Source organism: Ambystoma mexicanum, chromosome 11 (genome assembly GCF_040938575.1).
Source record: "Ambystoma mexicanum isolate Mex_15411 chromosome 11, UKY_AmexF1_1, whole genome shotgun sequence".
Taxonomy (NCBI): domain Eukaryota; kingdom Metazoa; phylum Chordata; class Amphibia; order Caudata; family Ambystomatidae; genus Ambystoma; species Ambystoma mexicanum.
In genome coordinates, this window is record NC_090934.1 from 336,520,213 (window position 1) to 336,543,020 (window position 22,808).

Below are 22,808 nucleotides of genomic sequence, written 5' to 3' on the forward strand. Positions count from 1 at the left end.
AGAGGAAGCTATTTTACGGTCCCCCTAATAAACCATCTGCCTGGGCCCTGGAAGGCCCATTGTGCAAAAGGAAGCCATTTACGACTACCCTAATAAACCATCTGCCTGGGCCCAGGACAGGCCTTTGTTCAACTCCCTGTAGCTGCTCCACCCCTAATCTAATCAGAGAGGTGACAACTCCCTTTGGCAAGGGGAAGAGTGGCTGAGCAAGTTTTAACTCCTGTGGGGGTAGATGTCAGGCAGAATTCAGTTCCTTAAGCAAGGCCCCATCTAATGTCACTTCTAGTTACCCAATTGAAACCTATGTGACACTCAAAAGTAGGTCACTCATTTCTTTTAAACACTTAGATTTTTAGTGTCTTTCAGTCCAAATTTACTTAAACTGCTGAAATCCACAGCTCAGCCAGTTTTGCTATGAACATTATTTTAGGCTCATCCTCTTTCCAGATTTTGTATGCCCACAAGACTTTATTCTGTCAAATGTCTGCTGGTGTTCAGTGAGATTGTTGGATATTCTGAAATGTTTGAAATGGGCATTCTGAGCTTGCCTTCAGAGAAACAAAGGGTGATTTTCTAGCAAACAGGCACTGCTGTTTTTCTCTTTGGCTCCCCATTTCACTCACGGCTCTTCTGACCCAGCACACCTGCACCGGGGGGTGGCAAGTCAGGTGACCATTTTGGTGTGCGCACAAACTGCGCGGTTTTCATAGATTCTGGCGCACATGTGGGCTTTTTCGGCCATCTTGGATTTCCTAAGCCCACAGCACCAAATGTTGTAGCATAATAGTCCAAACGTGGGTCAGAACACCCAACAGCAGTGGTCATTTTCCTAAGGTTTCTCACTTGGGATTTATTTGGGATGTTTAATGGTTTCTCCATTTTGTGCTTAGGTGTAAGTGTGAATTCAATTTTATGGTGGTCAGACCAGATGCATGGATAGGTTGGTTTATAGTGATTTTTTCGACAGTTAAAGTTTCTACATACAAAAGTTTCGACACAAAAGCATCGAAAAAAAAGTTTCGAATGCATTTTTAAAAAATGTTTTTTAACGGGGGGTTCCCCCCGACCCCTTGTTTTCTTTTTCTTTTTTTCTATACGAAACTAAAATAAAAGCTGTAACATGAAAAAAATGCAATTGAATTTATTTTTACCGAAACTTTGTATTCAAAGCTTTTGTATGTAGAAGTATGGTTCCCGAGTTAGGGGATTTAAGATTGTTTAGAAATAGTGTGATCTCTTTGTTAAAGTCCGAGACTAACGAGGGTGGCCTGTAGATGATGATAATATTTAGGAAACTATTAGAAGTAGGGGTCAATTTAATATGCAGGGCTTCACAGCCACTGCATTGTATTGGTGCAGGGAAGAATTTAAGGCCTTGTTTGGCAATTATTGCCACTCCGTCGCCTTTTCCTGTTTCTCTGTTTTTTAGGTAGATGGTATACTTTGTAGGCACTGCTACTTTGATGGTGGGGCCAATTTGATCTTGTAGCCATGCTTCTGTAAGGCATAAGATGTCAAGTTTTTCATCTATGATGTAGTCATGAATTTCTTGATCGTGCTTACTTAGCGACCTAGTGTTTAATAGCCCAATTTTAAGTTGAGCTGAATCTTGTTTATCTGTAACTGTGATTGTTTTTGTAAGCATTTTATTTAGTCTTTTTTAGATTATTTATACAGGAAGTAGATTGTTCAGGAGGTGGGTCCTTTGTCGGTTGTGGGGTGTTCTCTAGAGTAGTAGTACTATTAGTGTCATTCCTAATGTCAAGATACATTTTAACAATTTGTTGGTTCTGTAAACATATTGTTTGTGCCAATAGTTGGTGAATTGGAATAACCCATACCTGTGTTCTTCCTTCAGTGCAAGTGGAAGGTTTAGCAGAGTTTTCTGCCGACATGCCGATGGACGCCGTGGACCGGCGTGGACCGGCTTCGTTGAGGAAGTGCCAGTGCTGAAGCGCCTGGCGTTTCCTTAAGGCGACGTTTGGCACTCTGGGAACTGTAGTTCCCTGTTGACTGTGCGCGCGTGCAGCCCAAAGAGGCAAGGTGTTGCAGCAGTGCGTGATAATATGTAGTCAAAAAGGACCAAGGAAATGAACACTGGGTACTGGAGGTTAAATCTCCTCCAGCAACCACAGTGAAATCAAGAGTCTGTGCAAAATTGAATCTACTCAGAAAGAAATTTAAGCAAGAATGGTTTCATTTTGCTAAGTTTGCAATATTACAGTAAGTTCAGTTTCAAAGTCACACACTGTTCACAATGAAAAATGTTACTGGTAATGTCACTGGTGTTTGCTAAGTAAACAAGTTAAAACAAGTTAAAGGTTCAACTCACTACCAGCTCAATGGTTTCTATTAGCAATGTATACCTTACACAATGGCGTGCTGCGAGTCAGCCTTTCTTCATCCACCAATGCTGTCTGACTGCAGGCTAACCTTGTGTGGAGGCAAGTTCCAATGCAATATATGAAGGGCCACCGGGGTCGGCGTAGACCGGCTTCGTTGTGGAAGCGCCGGCGCTGAAGTGCCTGACATTTCCTTAAGGCGACGCGGTGTCCAAGTCCTTCTTCTCTGTCTGATCTACATTATTTATTCCTCGCTGTTTGTGGATGTTTCTCCACAGACATCATCAGGGTGTTTGGTTGACAATAACAGATTTTAATATGTTCTTCATGTCCTCTTTCATTAGATGCTACTGAAGGTGGGTTGATGAGATGTGATGTAGGGAGTTTGAGTGGAAGGAGGGGGCCTTTTTGAACCCCCCCATTCCTACACTTCCTGGGTAGGCTGAGGTGCGGCTGCTCTGGGTTCAGGGCCCCGGACCTAGAGCACTCGTGCGGGAATACCCCTAGGAACTGTGACCCCCCTTGTTACAGCATAAGACCAGAGTTGAACGAGAATCCATATCATGCTTTTTATGTCATATTTGTAATTTCATGTCACTTTGTACAAGGCTGACGAGTGTTGTGAAGCAGTGGGAAAGTGACATGTGGCACACAGCATGTTCTTTTTGCAACTTACCTCAATAGTTTCCTATGAAGCCCCATTCCTTTTGCTCTGTTTTTATCCCGTCCTGGCTTTTCAAGGGAATTAAAGCACTTCAGACTATCACTACTGGGAAACTATGTTTCCCTTTTGAATTCCTGTACTTTTTAACATTGCACACAGCTCCTTCCAGTGCAGTGCAATGTGCATACATTTGTATCACCCTCGTTTTTTACACACGGGATTTTTGGTTACTATTATATATGCCTGAAGGCAAGCTGATGGCAGCAGTTACATTTGTACAGTTTTTGCATTATTTTTGGTGCGCATATTCACGTTTACCAAATATGGCTCCTACACGTGGCTAGTGCCCTAAAGTTGCCGCCCCACAAGATTGTTGCTTGTTCTTGGCCATATTGTAGTTTGGCCTTTGTCCTGCCTTCTCGGGTCAGGAAAGTCCTTATAAGATCATGCTGCTGCTTTCGCGGGCTAGTGATGCCTTTGTGTATATGCGGCCCATGAAGGGGGTGGGATTGTCTAGTCTCAGTTCAAATTCTTAGTGCCATAAAATGTAGGTGTGGGGCAAATGTGAAACTAGTAGTTGTCCCTGTTTGGATAGCTACTGGGTTGCCTTCCATTTCGGCTGCCAGCACCTTTTCCTACTTTGCATAATATTCCTAGCCTCCTTCTACCTGCTTAGTGCCTCCTGGAAGAACCCCCATGTTCCTTTCCCTTTCCCTTCCTCTAACACCTACCCTTACTGTCTATGACTCCCCTTTTCAACTTAACTGTCCTTCATCACTTCTGGATACCAAGTGCCCTCCCTTTATCTCGGCCCCTAGCATGTAAAAGTAGAGAAGGGACTCTGCAAGTTCCCTATGCAATTTCTCCGGTGGCCATCTTTTGTTTGATTTTTGGATTTCAGAAGCAGCGCACACTCTCCACACTCATTTATGCCCCAATAACAAAACCCTATGCCCTTATGTCGGGTTCCTAATGACAATATTCACCACCGAAGCAGGCCTTTGTTAAAGGCTGACTCAGGCAGAGGGTCGTTCGCACTAGCGCAGCCCACTGCAGCTGTGACTATTGCCTTATTAAACACTGGTAAGTAAAAACCAAAAAGAGAAAGCTCAGTTTACAGAGCCCTACACAACTTGTCTCAATCAACAATCACTACCATCTACATGGAGGTTGAAATCTCCAAGTATGAGTATTTTGTTAAACCGTGTCTCAGATTGGAAGAACATTTGTGAAATGTATGTGCTTTGAATCAGGTGTGGGTGATGACAGCAATCACAACAGAGGTATTTGTATTCAGCTGACATTCGGCATCAAGCATTTGGATATATTGACGTCATGTTTCTGGCTCAGCATTGCGGCCATCTGTGTCTCAGAGGGGATGGCAGCAGCGTTCTGAGGATTTGCTGCCACGGGATTCATGGCTGGAGTCATGGCACGGAGCAGAGTGCAATGCTGACTGGCATCTAGAGTGGCAGCTGAGACCAGGCCTTTGACGATCGTAGGAATATTTACCTAGATGTTTGCTGTATTTTGTAGTATTGCTTTCAGACAGATGGCTTGGTGATATGATATTTTATTTATATCACGCTCACACCCAAGTGTTTTAGAGCGCAACGAGGCAAGGGAGGACAAAAACAACGATCTTGCTATGCACAGTGACATTGAAAACACGCAAGTGCAGGGGAGAGGGAAGGGGTAAAGTTCAAGGGGCAGGGGAGGAGTGGAAAGTGCTAAACAGGTGATCAAACAACAGGTAGTGCAAGTATAAGGTGCAAACAATAGGTGTCTAATAAGTGCAGGAAGGGTACTCTAGGGTTTCAGATTCAGCCCTAAGTGTGATAAGGGTTGCCAGGAAGCAGTGCAGGTATGCGGCTGGGTGGGCAGTGATCTGGGCCCGAAATCAGAGGATAGCCAGGTGCCCAATGCCAAGCAGAACAGATCAGCAGGGTAGAGGAAGAGCGAAGGCAGAAGCAAAGAGGATGGTCTTGAGGAGCTCCGGAACCAAAGATGGTTCTCCTCAAGTTTCAGAGAGGCAGGGAGGCTGTTCCAGAGGGAGGCCCCAGCCGAAGAAAGAGATCTACCCCCAACTCATTGCTTGGAGAAGTGGCTGACCCTGAGGGAGTTGGAGGAGCGAAGAGATCGAGTAGGAAGGTATTCCAGAAGGGAGAGTTGGAGGTATTGCGGAACCAGGACCCAGAAGGATTAAATACAATGCAAAGGGTCTTGTGCTTAATCCTTGCAGCCACTAGGAGCAAATGAAGAGATGTCAGGGCTGGAGAGATACGATCTCTGGGCTTGAGGCCAAGAACACGTCTCACAGTTCTGTTCTGATGAGATGAAGAGGGCAGAGAGTAGTTGCAGGCAGATTTAGAAAGAGGCTGTTGCCATAGTAAAGCCTAGCGAGAACCAAAGCTCTAGAGACAGTGAGCTGGGGAAGGAGAGGAGAGGAAGAAAACCTCTGAGGAGGTGCAGCTGGTATTATGACTTCTTAGTGACGTCAGAGATGTGTGGAGAAAAGGAAAGCGTGGAGTTGAAGATGACCCTGAGGTTCTTAGCCTCACAGGTGGGAGTATGGAGAGGGCAAAGGGAGGCTGGCCAGAGACTGATATGAAAGGAAATTGCAGGTGTACCGATGAAGAGGATCTCTGTCTTTCTGGCCTTCCCAGACCATTCTGGCCGACAATCATATCTATTCTGTCAGGTAATAAGGTGACATTCTTTCAGGTAATAAGGTGACATTCTAGGAGGTCACCCAGCAGATGTCACCTTTTGGATGTCGGTTTGCAGCAGATAGTGTGACATTTCACACTAAGTGAATCTAGAGAACATAGTAAAGCCTGTCTCTGTTAGGAGAAGCACCTTGATTCCTAACATTTTCGATCAGGTTGTGCATGCTAAGAGGATGGGTAGAGGTATTAAGAGCATTTTGAAAAGTAAGTATGAACTATTTCTTCCTCTCCAAGGGGGAAGAGGCTTGTCTCATGTTAAGTAATGGTGACATGGGTTGGGGGGTTAGGACAGTGGGCTAGGCATTACGCTTGAGCGACTTTGTGGTTGAGACTGAGTCTATTAATGTATGCATGGTATTTATGGGCAGTGTTTTTATTGGTAGTTTTAATAGACTGGTATCTGCATGATGTAGTTTAGATAACATTTCTTATGATCAATCAGCATTTTAGGGAAATCGAGTTTTATTTTTCAAAAATTGTGACAATAAGCGATTCTTATGAGTAGAGTGAACATGCATTTTATATGCTCAAAAGCGTTTCCAACTTTAAGGGTACGTTAAAAAAAAGCATAGCTGTGGGTACTAAACATAAGCTCCCAGTAAATCGTTGTCACCTCTTGTAGCATTCTGGTGGATCAACATTGGAACACGGAACCTTTTTGTTCTCTATTCCAATGCAATAAGGACCAGCAGTTGAAACTGAGCTGGTGGGGCAAATGGATGCAGAATACATTTATCCAAATACTCACTGCATGCAGAGTATCATTTCACTGGCGATGAGCGGGCTTCCACACTAGCGACACCCCACTGAGAAGCTGCACTGTGTGCAGCTGCTGCTGGCTAACTTTGCTGCAATAACGATTCAGCATTGGTTGCGCGCTATGCACGTAGAGGTCGGAGAAACCCAACATTGATGATCCAGTGTGGCTGATGGCCCTCGTGGAGCGGACATCCAAGAGCTGCAAGAAGGCAAGTGTGTGTACTGTAATCGTGTCATTAAGGCAACCCTTCTTGTCCACATGGACTGCTGTGTTGGATAAAGAAAATGACTCAACACTGTCACTTTGTTGATGGAAGGCGAACAGTTAGACATTGATGTTGAAGTATGATGTACACTGCTTGGCAACGCCAGACGCAGAAGAAAGGAGAGAAATCACAGCAAATATATACCCGTGCATATATACTCGTGCAGTGTAAGCACTTGCAAGTGCACCTGCTTCGAGCCAACCTGTACTGTGTAAAGGGGCACTGAAAGTGAAGGGGAACAATCAGCTTATGTCAAATATTCATGGGACACACTCCCCAAAATATATCAAGAATCACAACCTCCCCAAATTCAAACTGGCTAAATAAAGAGGAGAACAGGAAGAATAAATCAGGCACCTAGTGGGCAGAGGAGTAAAATACACAAAGGGAACCGTCTGTATTGTAAAAGTGTAAATTGTACAACTGCATGGGGTACCTCCCATCAATTTCTTTCTGGAGCATTAAGGAAAACTCCAAGTGCCATGGAAGAGGTAGAGGAACAGGTTTGTATATATTGAATGTAGTACCCCTACTGCTGATGCCTGTGGCAACATGTACCAATATCAACATAAAGGTGCCAGCAGCAGAACACTGAATTTCCTCATTTTCTTAATTGTATCCTGGCCTCATATAGAGTGCTAAAGTATAGGAGCTCGGCACTTACTGAAGGTGCATACATTGCATATCTTCACTACTTAAGAATGGACACCAAAACTCAATGTTTGTATATAAAAATACTTTACTAGAAACAAATCTGTATGAAACATAACAATTTGTGTCAATTTGACAGTAAATGATTATCAAAGACTGCTCAATCAGAAAAAGAATAAAGATCTATTTCCCCCTCATGACTTTATACAAAAAGGTAAATGTGCAATGAACATAAAGGTATTTTTGAAATAGCTAAATTGCTCCAATGGTCCCCAATTTCAATATATACCAGGCACCAATCAACAATAAATTATACATTTTCACTTCTGTATATATTTTTACATTCCATTTGATAAGAAGGAGAAAGCACCAATGTCCAAAACGTTGCCTCTTACGTTTGTTGCATAATGCATTTACATCTCCATTAATTTATAAACTTGAGGATTGAATCCTATAAGAACACCCTATTTGTATGGGGGCATTAACTATTAAAATCTGTATGTCTACATTAAGGTTTACTTTAGGGGTTGACGTCTCTTTAGTAAGTATCTTAACAGATGTTAAAGTATTTCCCCCTCTGGAGGGGCGTGTTCAGGGACATTTCTCTCACCCATCAGCATGGCAGAAAGAAAGTTGACCATGCACGTAAAGCACATAACAATAGTTTAATGTAATCCTCACTGAAAGAACAATAATAAAGCGGAACTCAGCAAGTGAGATTGGAGATTCTTAAGGTATAGACAACGTCAATATTGTTAATATCAGAAAATATATTTATTTCTATGTAACTCCACAATATTTATTCATACACTGGGGGTTCATTCCGACCCTGGCGGTAAGGGGTTAACGGCGCCGGTAAAGGTGCCAGAGCCGTCAACCCCTTACCACCTCATTACAAGTTCTGCTCGCGAGACCCGCTAAGGACGCCTGGTTTTACCAAGCAGCCTTAGTGGGTCCTGCGAGCAGCCCAGCATGCTAAAAACGGGCCCGTAATTAACGGGCCCGTTTTTAGCATGCTCCCCATTCCCATTGAGCCCTATGGGGGCTCGACTGGGGATGTACCGGGTCCGGGTTCCTTGAATGAGGAATTACCGGGCCCTCCAAGGTCGGAATGGCCCGGCAATTCCTCATTCCAGGAACCCGGACCCAGTACCCGGTATGGGGGTAGCCATGCCGCTAATAGCGGCATGGTTACCTCCTACCAATGACCCCCATAGTGTATGAATAAATATTGTGGAGTTCCATAGAAATAAATATATTTTGTGATATTAACAATATTGAAGTTGCTATACCTTAAGAGTCTCCAATCTCACTTGCTAAGGTCTGCTTTATTATTGTTCTATATGACTAGCCTGGAAGACCTGCGACTTTCCAGGCACCCTTATATGAGATCCTCACTGAAAGGCCTGATCTTCATAGATCGGATATGGGTTGTTGACCGAAGTGAAACAGTTTGTGCCGGAATGGATCGTAATCGATTCTGCCGCAACTCTGTTTGACCTTACAACCCAGTCAAACAACCCCAATCCCCTGCTGCTGAAGCAGCCCTATATTAATCCCCTTCCCCTACTTACCTTCTACCCGGTCGCCGGTACTCCTTCCACTGCCCCGCAGCGTCAGTTCCGCAGCGTCAGTTCCGTCCCTCAAACGTCGACCGGAGCTGATGCTGCAGGGTCCCTTTTTTAAAGAGTCCCCCGCTTCCCATAGCAAGGAAGCAGGGGACATCCCTGCAGCCCTGAAACCCTAATATACCGAACAAAAGGAGTGGGGGACACCCCCGCAGCCCCCGATCCTCATGTTCAGTATATTAGACTGCAAACAAACAGTACTATCCACGTTCGAACAAAACATCCACATGGACAGTTTTATTCGAACAAATTGGGTAATACCTTATATTCACTGACCTTATCTGGACAGTCGTGATCATACACATATTCTCTGTGCTGTGGGCCATTACAGAGGCACGAAACACACACACGCAACATTTTTCGTGTTTCCCTGTGCCACAGAGAATAAGTTGACCGCTATGGCATAACATGAATAACGCATGTCATACATACAGCGTTGAGCAACTTACCCTGCTTTGTATAAGAATAAACTAATTTGCCTTTAGAGACCATAATGGCATCTAGTAGGGCTTACTAATAGGATTGCATGTCTTGTGTTAGAAGTCCCCCTCACAGCATGGGAAGCTTTCACTTTAACTCCTTCTACTTGAACAAATAAGCTTCTGAATTCTAGCATTTACTTGTCCAGGCATTGCACGTGTGAAGGAAATTGCCAGACACCGCAGGTAAGTGAATATTTTCAGTTTCATTCACGAGCGAGCTCAACCCGTAGGTATCTCACATTCCCCCCATCTCCAGCAACCGTCCCACTGCTGTCACGTGACTCTCTCGAACAAAAAACAGTGAGTCGCGTGGCAGCACGAGACGTCAATGATGTGCAAGTCTCTACAGCGTGTACACTTCACGACTGTCCAGATAAGGTTAGTGAATATAAACCAATCTATGAAAATCAAGGCTTTCAGTGATGATTACATCACACTAATGTTGATATGTGCTATTCGTGCATGGTCAACCTTCATTCTGTCATCCTGATGAAGACGAGGAGAGATATATCTCTCTATGCAGAAACAAGGTTGAGTTTAACAGATTATCTAGACGAATTGCGTGAAGGACTGGATGAGTGCACGTACATAGCTGAAGACATGGCTGATGCGGTCAATGCTATACAAGACGATGACACTGATGCAGAGAATCCCATGACGCAAATACTTCTGCAAGGAATAGCTATAGACGTGTTTGATTCTGGAGCCAAATATATACGCTCTAGAATCAATACCAAAGAAAGCATTTGCCTATTTTGTTCAGAGACATATTGCCCATCATAACTTTGTCAAATGCTTTCTTTGGCATTGATTATAGAAGCCCAAAACCATCCCACTAATTCAATACGCTTACTGCCATAAGCCACTACGGCCTATTGAGTTAGTGGGTTGGTTTTGGGCTTCCACAGGATTCAAGGAACATGTTGTTAATGGTAAGGTCTAGTGGGTAAATTGAGAGGTTTAACCGTGTAATAAAGCAGAGCATCCACTGTGCCACTGTAGAGAAGGTAGTATGGGAAAAAAAACAGTATATGGCACTGTCATATAGTACAGGTTCACGCCTCATTCCACAACGGTGGTGTCTCCGTTTTAAGTTCTCAGTGATAGGAAAGCCAACACAAGAGTGTGTCTAGCATGGTTAGGGAGGTCGCATGCGAGTAAAATGAAGTTAAAGGCAATAAAAGGACAAAGTTGTACATGATGTGCCTAGAGCATCTAAAGCGTGTGATGTTTTAGAGGGATAGTATGTGCAGATTAAGCTATCCTCTGGGCTACAGAAGCAGGGCTTACCATAGTCTAGGCCCATAAAGGTAACAAAGGTGATAGCTGTAAAGGCTTCAGATGGGAGAGCGTGGAACATGAGTAGTATGGGTAGGTGCAAGGGATCTGTGCTTTGTGAGGAAGCTCTAGGAACAGATAACATGCATTGCCGAGGTGGGACAAGAGGTAAAGAGGAGGAAAGGTTGAGTGGTCATAATTCAATCGTCAATGGTGGTCATTGTTCAAAAAGTGGGGAGACGAATAGACCTAGGCGAGATAGAAGAAGGGTGATGTATCTTGATGAATATGTGGATTAGGTCAGGTTTTGTGTTTCACGTAATTAAAGATGTTATTGTGTTTGTTGGGAAATGCTGCTGTTTGTGTTATGCTGTTATATTTTTCTTTGCTAGTTTTCACTGAAATCGCATCTAGTATGTCATATTGTATTGCGTTGAATTGGTTGCATGAAGTAAATTATATATTATATTAGGGATATAAACTGTTTATATTTTATGTGAGGAAAGGAAATTGTGGCATTATGAGCCGGTCGGGGAAACAGAAGCAGAATAACTTCTTCCAAATACTCATTGCGTGAAAATTATCATTTCACCTCTGTTTTGGAATTATTTGTTGTTTTCGTGGGAATATTTCTGACCAAGTCCTTGTGCTCCTAATAATCAGCAAATTCTCACTTAAAGTAGCATATTTGTGTTTTCAGACCATTAAAATGTGCATTCCAAATTCAAAACCACTATGCACATTGAAACGTGCAGAAAATAAACACATATGAAACAGGCGCTTGAGGATGTGGGGGATGTGCAAGGCATGACAGAGTCCTGCCATGTCATGTTTTCTTTTAAGTGTGACAGCTGCAGTTTGAATTGCTGCTGTGACACTTGCATTTCTAGAACTCAAACAGATAGAAATGCTTTTTTTCACATTTCACGGTGACATGCCATTGAAATTGGCACCTGGCACCAACGTATGCCATGCATTAGTGACAAGGACGCCTCATCTGATCTTTAAGAGTGAGGTGACCTGCATATATCTCAAACCATACAAATATGAAAAGTGCATACTCTGCGCATTGTTTATTTGAGTTCGTTTTTGAGAATATGTCCCTGTATGCTTTAGTCACAGGTTGGTATAATGGCCCATATCACAGACACGTTGCACCTATGCAGTGCCATTTTGCACAGTATTTGTCCTGAGACCAAAAGTGGCCAGTGCAAACATGCATTCAAACATTCGTGTTTAATTTGCACTAAAAAAAATGTGCCCAAGCACACATTTCTTGGAAATTGAGCTTACAGTGTTGCAAAGCTTCTGTAAGCTTGTCCCTGCTAAACTCAGGCCTGTCATTCTTGTACAGTGGATACAAAGATCATAATTGCGTTGGGTAACATATATACTTGTCATTTACAGATCTACACAGCCCCAAAATTGTCACAGCAAGAGCTGTGTCATAAAACCAATTTATTTCGAGCATTCTACATTTAATATTTATAAATTGAGTACGACTACAAATGAATCTCTAGCACTGTTGAATTGGATGATCTTGATGGCTAGTGTTGTTCATATGTTTATACTCTGTCAGAGATAATTGCACCTGTCATTAATTCTTATTTCAACTATTGTAGGTGGTAACGCATTCTGCACGTCAGGAGATGCCACCAGGTGATATAAATATGTACACATTTGCATTAATTACAAAGATTCCTTAATTTGTTTTACATAATGAACTTAAGTAAGCTTACCTAATGCAGATACCCTGTATTATTTCTGTGCATTAGTTTAAAAGATGGAGGTTTTCGATGATGTACAAAACATGGAGCATATGCAGAGAGAGCTATTGTCAAGAGAGCGCCCTTACCATGTAGCCATTTCGAAAGCGCATTTCTTCCAAGAACATCTTCCAAAAGTAGAAATACCTATTGGATACCTAGAACAAGAAGACCTACTGAGGGAAGACCTATCAAGAGAAGAGCCACATGAGGAACCCCCAGTAATAAAAGAGCGCACAATGGAGTACCCCGATAAAGAAGACCTACTCAGGGAAGACCTATCAAGAGAAGCAATAAACACAGAAGACCTATCAGATGAAGAATTCTCCAAAGAAGACATAGCAGAGGAAGGGCTAGCCAGATCAATCTTGCCAAAAGATGACGTACATGAAGAAGATCTTCCAAAGGAGGGCACTATCGTACAACTAGCAGGCAAGGACATCCTTCGAGAAGACCCCATAAAAGAGGACCCTAAGAAACAACACCAGCCAACTGAGGCTCTTCATGATGAAGGACTGCCAACGAAAGATATATTCAAGAATGCCCTTTTAATTGAAGAGGAACAAAAAAATCCAAAACTCGAAGAGGACCTATCACAAGAGGATCTGCCAAGTGAGGATCTATCAAAAGAAGGACTTTCGAAGGAGAACCTGCAGACAGAAGACTCCCTTGTAGGGAGCCTGTCGGGGCAGTCAAGTTCCTTGTCTCTGTATGTGGGAAATCTAAATCCCCGTTTCTCTAAAGAGGTCCTCATTTGTATGTTGAAGGACATACTGGCAGGTATCAATGTCAATCTTCAGAGACATGATATAGAGATTATTAAAAAGGGGAAATGTGCATATGCTTTTGTGCATCTGAAAAATGAAGCCAGTTACCAAACAGTTATGACACAGTTCCAGAATCCTGCCAACTTGGAGCAAAGTCTACTGAAGGAGTTAGTAAAGAAAGGAAAAAGAGTGAAAGTAGGGGAGGCAAAGAGTAATGGATCCTTCTTAGAGGTAAGCATTTACTAGTCAGGTAAAGTTCTTACATTGCTCATGTAAATTCACAGAGTTGCCATGATCTATCTGATGGGAGAGAACCAAATCAATCAATGAATCACACTTATCTTTGATTGCATATGACTTGTGATTTTACAGTATCATATGCAACATTACCAATATGCAGATCATTCAAGTCCAGCAGATGATTTGTTCTACAAATTTAAAATGTCTGGAATTACATTTGATTTATTAGCATGTAATACAATTTGCTAAACATTTTATAGCTTTCTTATTTGCTGCAAAATGATACCTGGCTGTATTTCACATGATCCACCTATATGGAGTGTATGGACTAGAAGAGGTGTGATGATTAAAAGGAATATAATGGAGTACCCACCACCACTGTCAAAAAACAATCAAAGCGAATAGCAGTGTTGGTGGGTTTTTTCCGAATCTTTATTTTAACTTTTTTGTCATTTAAAACTAATTCTTCATGCCAACCTGTAGATGCTTGACATGTTGAAATTGTAAAAGGCTTAGTAAACAGAAAGACATTTCTATTATACGCCTAGAGCAATCTTTCAACCAGAATCAAGATAAGCAAGAACCCATAATTTAGCTCACATGTAAAGCCCAATAGTCCACAAATGTATCTTCAATAGCGATCATTGACTCATATGCTGTCAATGTAGATAACAAGTGAAATGTTTTAATCTTGCCATAACTCTGATTCTTCCAGTGACGCATGAATATTCTTCTTGCCATCGCTAATAACATGCTTCTCTGTTTAATTTCTCTGTGTGTTAGAGTTTTCTTTGAAATGTCAATGCCCAGCAGAGCCAGCATCGGCATAATTTCTTGTCATTCAGGGAGCAGACTCACAATTAGATTGGACAAATCGAACCAAAACCTGTGTACTGCTAGACATTTCCACCTCATATGTAGAAATGTACCATCTGACCACACCCTTTCCAGCAGGTGGGAGAATTAGTTTTATTAATTTTATGCAGTTTAGTCAGGTGCTCATATTTTCTATGGATAATACTATGGGAGATTAATTGGGCAATAGAAGCTCTTGATCCTTTCTGCCATTCTGTTAGAAATGTTTCCAGACTTTGGGAAGTATGGAGATGCCAAACTCATTTTCCCAGTCTATCTTCTTTTCTTAAAGACACTCTCCTTTGGTTTGTAAATATGTATGTGCCCAGGAGATGCTGTGTTTCATCAGGCCCATTAACCTGATATATCTGTCTGACATAGTGTCATTTTGATCTAGGTTGTTTATCTCTCCTAATTTGGCTGATATACAATGTCTTAATTGTAGGTATTTCCAAAAATCACTCTTATCCAGATTAAATGTCCTCTGTAGCGTCTCAAATGTTACCTTCGCTGGAGCACTCCTCTATGGTGAGTAAGCCTTTTTCAATCCATTATGTTCAATTAAGAATCCCCCCACCATAAATTGGTTATTGAACCATATTGACAAGCTATATGACAGAAGACAAGATACATTAACTTGCTTATAAATAGAGGTTCATACCTCTCTGGAAGACTGTACAATTGGGTTAGAGTGTGAAGGGGCCGAAATTCCAAGCCAATGGGGTACTGGAGAGTTTTAGTAATGTAGAATCATACCTGACACAAAACAGTTGCTCTGGTCATTGCAGATTTACTCTTGTGAGCTGAGCCAACTTTGTGGCCCACAGGAACAGTCTCATGTTTAGGCCTCTTTTCCCTCCTGCACCACGTTCTCTATAACGTGTGGCAATATTAATCCTTGGTTTACCGCCCTGCCCATAGAACATTTCCAAGCCATATTTTGGAGTGTTTTAAAATACCTTGGTCCTATTCTTAGAGGAATACTGCATATGAGATACAGAGACCTTGGAGTAGTACCCATTTTATAAAGGGAAATCCTCCCCATCAATGATATAAAGAGACGGGGCTCTTTTTGAAAGCTCTCTTACGTCTCTTTCCATAAGCCACCCATGTTTTGTCTGCCAAAGATCTTAGATCCCTTTGCAAGACAACAGCCAAGATTGCAAACGGCTCTCGTGCAATAGCACCAGTGGTCAGGTTTTGACCAGCTGCATTCTAAGTGTGGCAAAGGGACAAAGAAATTAAAACCTACACACCACACATCTTCTGAATCCCTTTAAGGATTTTTCTCTAGAATTAAGATAGGCGCAGACGATGTGAGTATGAAAATGCATAATAGTCAATGATTGCTATTTAGTCCCAGATAGTATACAGTATATAGTTCACTTCTTCCAAGCATGGATGGATTGTACATTTTCAAAATAAATACTTCAACGAGGTCCCATGGTTGGGGTTAGTAGATGAGGCTGATGAGATCATAGGGCATGGGGGCCACCACCCTTTAAGTGCAGTAGAGGAATAAGGTGGGAAAATATAGGGTCCCCTAGGCTCCACCAGCCCATCTCTAGCCTTTGATGCCACCTACATCTCCCTGACCTTTCCCTTTTGTTTCATCGCCCACCACCCATGTATTTGATACCATGTTGCAAATCCCTGATTGCCCAAAATTCTGTTCTTCATCAAGCCCAATAGGCTAGCAACCCCTTTTAAAAAAGGAATGGGGTAAATTCAGCCAACTTGCACATAAAGCCCTTTATCAAGAGAGACTTGTCATCAGCATCATGCACAAGAAATGCACCCTGAGACAGCATGGCCTGTAAGAGTATCCTTAATAGTGGGTTTCTGCCTCCTGCAACCAACTAAAATTCAATGGTTCCATTTGCAAAAGACTGGCATGTACTTTCCTGTGACAAATCATGGAATGGCAGAGGGACTGCTGCTTGGGGGTAGAACAAGCATCAGAACATCCAGTCGGTGCCCACGGAGGAGAAGACTGGCAGCAGCGAATGCCAGGCTAAAGTTAAATCCAAGATCACGACAATCTCTCTCAAGGGTTTGGTCCACAGAGCCACACCAGGAGGCAGAGAGCAACTCCTTGCAGGTGTCAAGAACTTTTCAAAATCAGACAAGATATCCCTGTACTCAGACTCTACTTCATCACACAAGGGTCTGACGAGAGCAAGTGGTGAAAAGCAAAGTGGAGAGTGGAGAAATTTGGTTAGGGAAAATAGAAGGAGGTGGTGAATAGCATACTGGAGAGTGGAACATCTCTACAAGGGGAGTAGCAGGAGACGGACATGGGAAAGACATGAAAAGGAAGACAGTGGTGTTTGACTGGTGGTATTCTAAGTGCGACAAAGTTGCATAGAACAGAAAATCTGCACACTACACATCCACTGCAGCCATATATCAGATATTTCACTCCAAAATCATGGTAGTAGCAGAAGATGTGAGTATGCAAAGGTAACTTAATATTGTTTAAATGTTTATTCATATTGTAGGGGGAAAAAAAACATTAAACATACAATCAAGCATGCAATACAAATCATGAGACATTGCATGATCAAACAGATAACGTCATGATCGTGATTTCCTCACTCTCAATGCTCTTTTGGTATAGGACAATAGTGTAGGTAGAAGCTGCTGCTGTGGAGGACAGGTTGTTTTCTTGCTTTGTTTTGCTACTGTGCCTTTAATTGCTTTATTAACCTCATGGAGGCACAGAGCACCTGCAGCAGACTCCATTCATTTGCCAGTCAACTGCCAGCGACTGAGTGACTGAGTGTGGTGCGGTGAGACATAGGGCCTCATTTACAAGTGTGGTGGTCTGTAAATAAGGGTGCCGGTAGCAACGTACTGGCACCCTTTCTGGACCGCCACACTACATGTGCTTCCGTGATAAGTCTGACTACTGGGACCGTTACGCCCGGCAGGTCGGGCGCAACGGTCCCAGTAGTCAGACTTGTTACGGAAGCACCAGCACCGTTTCTTCCATCTCCCCACTAACGTGAAGTGCTATGGGAACAACGGAAAAGTAATACCAGTGTGGCGGCAACTTGCCGTAGGCCTCCAGTCTCCACCTCCCACGATATGGGGAGAAGAAAAGAGCACGGACGGCCCAGAGACTACCAACCTAGATGAAAGCTCACTGTGGCTAAGAAGTTCCCACTCACACATGGCATACAGAGTTGACATCCACGGTGTTCGGACGTACCTTTGACATCCCATAATAATCCTGCAACCCTGATGGGCATGTCAAACACTGATCTCATTGCTCTAGGCCAAACCGTAAGACTCAATCAGGGCTCTATTTGATTACCGAGCAGGTTTCTCTGGAAGGGAGGGACTTGTCCGACGTAGTAAAATCCCAGCCCCTCCACAAGGTTGCATCAAGTGTTGTCTGTATTGAGCAACAGCAACGCATTAACTTAAACGAATGGGGCATCAGTATCGGTGTTGATAAATATGTTGACTCTGCCATCTCATTAATAACCCCGACACCGGAGGCACCAGAAAACCACCAGCTGTAACCAAACAAATTCACATGTGGTCCTAGCTTTCATTCATGACGCCCTGGAAGGGCCCGGAGGGCCAGTGCCAAATTTAAACAGTCCATTACCTCACAGTATCAAGCAAGGGGTTTTACCAAATAATTTGCATCTTTAACCTACTGCTGTCATAATCTCTCTCCGGGGCGAATGCAACAAACAAATGGTTGGCGATGTAGAGTTTTGGAATATTCAGTCACCTCTGCCTTTGACACGGAACTCTGACTCTGGCAACGTGTCAAGCTTTTTGCCAAGTGTTGCCGCATAGAAGATCATTCAGCTGGGAGAAAAGCCCGGAGAAACCTTAACACTGCATCTAGGAACGGAAAAAAATAGGACTGTTATGCACGGGCCTAAGGCATACCCTTTTGATGAAGGGACTGTATCGTGACCGAGTGTTCCTTCAAAACTTGACATTTTTAGCAAGACTTGCACATCATTTTTGACTTAGGGAGAGGATAGATGGGCTCGGGTGATCGAATGGATGTAGAACTCATAGAGGGCACAAAGGGAATTGTACCATCACAAGAAACCCCCTCTCCATCCGATATATGGCCACCAAGATCACACGAGGAAGAAGAAATCGACCAAAGCGGATCACTTAAAATGGCAGCTAGGGTTCGATGTGAACTCAATGGTTGGTGGTTTGGGGAAATCTAGCCCCCACCAACAGACCATAAGGGGACATACGCCACGAACTCCACACCTGGAAAGGGCAGAGGCTCCCACAGACAGAATGGGGATGGATTACTCGTTAAAGACAGATATTGCGAGAGTAAAGAAAATGATTGATCTGGTTGATTCGGGTGCCACGAATTCTATGAATGCATGTAGAATTAAAGTGGGCACGACAAACAAAGGCAACAGGAAACTGCCCCTGTGGCCCCTGAAAATCACTCTGTATTTATCCGGGAAGCGTTGAAATTAAACCTAACAGAGGTAGGAAGTGAATTACAGTGGTCAAACACTCTGGATTCCATCGAGGAGAGAAGGAACTAAACAGTTACGACAATAAGGAACTCCTTGGGGAGACTGGATTGCACTTCTACCTCAACGTTGACCAGCTCCCCTGACACCAAGCAGAGGCGACTAAAGTTGGGAGACCGTAGGAAAGTTAATGCTGTGTCTACGCATAAAGAAGACAGATACATTTAAAACTATATAAATGCTAACAATGACCATGGCAACTTTCATGAAATTGTACGAATCGATCAACGATACACTAAAAGATCAAAACGCCCTGGTTGCCATCATGCATTCCGAAATGATTTTCCTGGAAGGTTACATCATTTGAAATGAACACCTTGGTGGGTGCCGTACCGGTACTACAAGAGATATTAGAACGCTTACAACGGAGCTTGATATATCCAATCTGGGGTCATCTAATGAGACCCTGAGAATGGCTCACGTGCCCTCTATAGAGGACCGTCCATCAAGTAGCAGAAATCAAAAAAGTCAAGCCCAATTGGTGCCTGGAAACGGACTAAGTAACATCTGATCATTGGGCCCCAAGGTGAGGCCGCTGGGCTGATAAATCTGTTATGTGAAGAGGATCAAGTTGATTTAAGCTCGAATCCACACACCATGATCAATGTCAAGGAGTGCCATGCAGTGGCCAATACCCATAAGAATAGGACTAACAAAGAAATGTACCCAATGTTTTCCCAAAGTACAAAAAGTGGAACTACAAAACTAGTTGTGGCTAAAACTATGAAAAATGCGCCCATGGTTGCATCTAAGGACTTGAAAGCATTTTAAAGAAAATTGTCATTACCCCCGTTTGAAAAGATAACGAAAACAGCAAACTGCCCTAAACAGATAACACAACAGCCTTCCGCTCATCATACTCTGACTGTGCAAGAGGAACCAACGGAAAATGACAACACAAGCATTCTGCTGAACCTTTCTACTTACTCCTCCAGGAGACACTGAAAAAGACAAAGGGACCCTGATGCCCATTTCTACGAATCGAGCCCCATCACTGTCAGTAGTAAAAGTCTCAGCAAATATAACTGGGCAACAACCCCTATTCTTGGCACCAGCAGATAAGATTTATAGCTGAAAAGAAACATTGGGCAGATGAAAACTGGGAGAGAGTCCAACACAAGTAATCGAACATCCATCTGCTGCAGGACCTCGGCCCTTCCAGATCCGAAACAAACCATTGTACTTAACAGTAAAGCACAACTGCCTTGTCAAGATCTTAAAGTAATGGACTAGAAGCGTGTTAGGGAGAATTCTCCAGAATGGCTAATTTCCCTTACCTACTGAGTCCCCCAGAAGCTTTGCTGGATTTCTAGGATTTTTGTTTTCACCTGGTAAGCATGTGAGCCTTTTGCCCCACTCTTACATGTGTTTTGCTGTGTGTGTTTAACAAATGTCTTGTGTTCATACACTGTGGAGCCTCACCTACTCCACGGCATCATCTTTTTACTGTGTGTTACGCAGCACCTTCAGTGCAGTGACATAGGGTTGTCTTTTAGACTTCCCAACTCAGACTCCATTTTCTGGGACTGACTACTGTCTCCCAGAACATGTAAAGTTGCCATTGACTTTATTAGTCTCTTTAAATTCACAGACCCAGTACACACTATCTTACATAGAGTACTGGAAAGGGTTAATACTTATCCCTTTTTGTCGGTTTCTCTTGGAGCATTGTTTCGCTCCCTTTTCATTAAGACTTGGCTGGTGGCAGTGGTAACTACCCTATTTTTCCTACCGCGGTTATCTTAAATAACCCTGGTATTGTTTTAGGCTATCTTGGTAGCCTCAAATTTAAACCTGCTAGACCTATATGTTTTTATACGGTTCCGGCTGGGTTTAGTCGCCATTTCTTTTTGTAAAAGTCTTTCTTGTGTTTTTCTCTGCGTGCCAAACCAGGTTTGGTTCCTTTGTTCACCGTCTTTTCGTGGGCTTCTACACAGAAGCCCTCCTTAGGTGCCTGTATGTCTGGAGGGACAAAATGTGAGGGAGGGGTTTAGGACTCACTGCACAGGGTCTCCTTGGAGACCCATGTCGTACTCTTATCTGATTGGCTGTGGTGATTGACAGCCAGGCTGTGTTTGAATGGGGGAAAACTGCATAAAACGCAGGTCTCTGGGTCTGGAAAGGTAGACTCACCACTGCAACGAAAGAACCGAAGAGGAGCTGACAGAAGAGGACCCCTACAACGACTGAACCGCCCGGTAAAGCCCTGCTGCAGGTCTGAATCTTCATACTCCAACGACAGGGAAGAACTTCGAGGAATCCTCTCCCCTTGAGCTGGTGGGACCAACCAGTTCACCCAAACTCCAAGCCAGGCCTCCCTCCTCTGGTTGAATTCGATGTGCAGAGCTGCAGTGAACCGGATAGCCAGGAAGGTCGGACCCTGCTTGGGTTTTAAGGAGCGCACCTTTTATTCTTCGCTTTGCTCTGCTGCTGGTTTCTTCCCTGGGCAGTGCAGGACCCTGCAGTCTTCCTACTTCGTGTCAGTCCGACAGTCGCTTCAGAAACCGTGAGCCTGCAGGACCTGCCAGGAACATCCACCTCAGCTACAGCTGCTTCTCCATTTTAAGGTACTGTTCGAACCCGGTTGTTCATTTCCTCCAGCCGCGGTGAAGGTGTGTGAAACCTTTTGCCAATCCGAGGGCTTGTCCTTCTCTACTCTTTAAACTAACTTTTCTGCCGACCAACTCTGTCTGGAACTCTTGGCAAAGACTTAACCGCGAACTACACTGAACCGTGTGATCTTGAGCAAAAGACTTTTTGTCCTATTGACGTTGGACCTAAGCCTTTTTGATTTGATTTCCTCACTGTAGATCCTCTTTCTAGATTGCCCTGCTTACTTACCTGTTGGTGCTGCTCAGTTTGTGTGTAACGTTGTCTTTCCCTCCCTTTTAAATTATTAGAGTGCCATTTTGCTCACACTTCATTTTTTGAGCTTAACTTTTCCAAAATCTATTGGGAGTGGTGTTGTGCATTAAGAGTGTGATTTTTCAACTGCTTTACTTTAGTGAAATGTTATACAACTGATGTGTAAATAAATGTATATTCTTTCACTCAGAAACCTTGAGTCAGTATTTGAATCATAGTAATTGCTGTCCTTCGTGTAACTATTGATACTGCTCACTTACTTTTGAGATGAGTCTGGCTGCTCAGCCATCGCTACCACTTTACTGTGTAGTACAGGCTTGTACCAAAGGTGAATTTGTACTGTCACTTGTAGTCTTAATTGGCTGTGGTGTTCCCAAAGGGTACTGCATATAATTCTGCCTAACAAAGCGATTCAGTGCTCTCCATCTGATGAGGCACAAACCAGCCAAAAATACAAATATTTGCTATAATCCTACACACCGATTCAAGGGATCCCTTGACTCAAGACCCCCAATGAAAGATCCACTGCGCTGTCTGAGATTAGAACGCATTGTGGACCAAGATGTCAGCTTAATCCTGAATAGGCACAGCGTATTGATGTTATTTCACTGTGTTCGGCTCTGCTACAAGTAAACAGCGAACACATAGCAGTGATAGAATTTGCCCTAGAAGATTGTTTGGACCTGGTCTTTGTGCATCTTACTTCCACCCTTGTGAAAGAACTCTTGTTAACAGCTGCTACGAGTTTACAAATGTTTGGCTTCAGCATTGCAACGATTAATGAAACCTTGGACAGTGAGAAGATTTTACCCACTGCGGTAGCCTGTCCAGCAAAGGAGAAACACATTAAATCTAAGACATTCATGAGCACGCCATTGTCTGCAGAGTCTTCAGAAGATAGGTCTGCCCTCTGGGGTGAAAAATCTTGGAGAAACTAGGATCCCTAATTGAACATAACTGTGAAAATAAACTGTCAAGGAT

At 43.2% G+C, this 22,808-nt stretch overlaps 1 protein-coding gene across 2 annotated transcripts in view; it reads left to right on the forward strand.

Moving 5' to 3' along the window:
- Positions 1-22,808, forward strand: part of SLFNL1 (schlafen like 1) — a 1,086,638-nt gene that overhangs the window by 254,892 nt on the left and 808,938 nt on the right. For both annotated transcript variants that reach the window (XM_069623052.1, XM_069623053.1), the window contains exons 2-3: positions 12,422-12,458; positions 12,575-13,563. In XM_069623052.1, coding sequence (XP_069479153.1) covers positions 12,583-13,563 — 981 coding nt within the window. In that variant the 5' untranslated portion in view covers positions 12,422-12,458; positions 12,575-12,582. The remainder of the gene's footprint in view (positions 1-12,421; positions 12,459-12,574; positions 13,564-22,808) is intronic.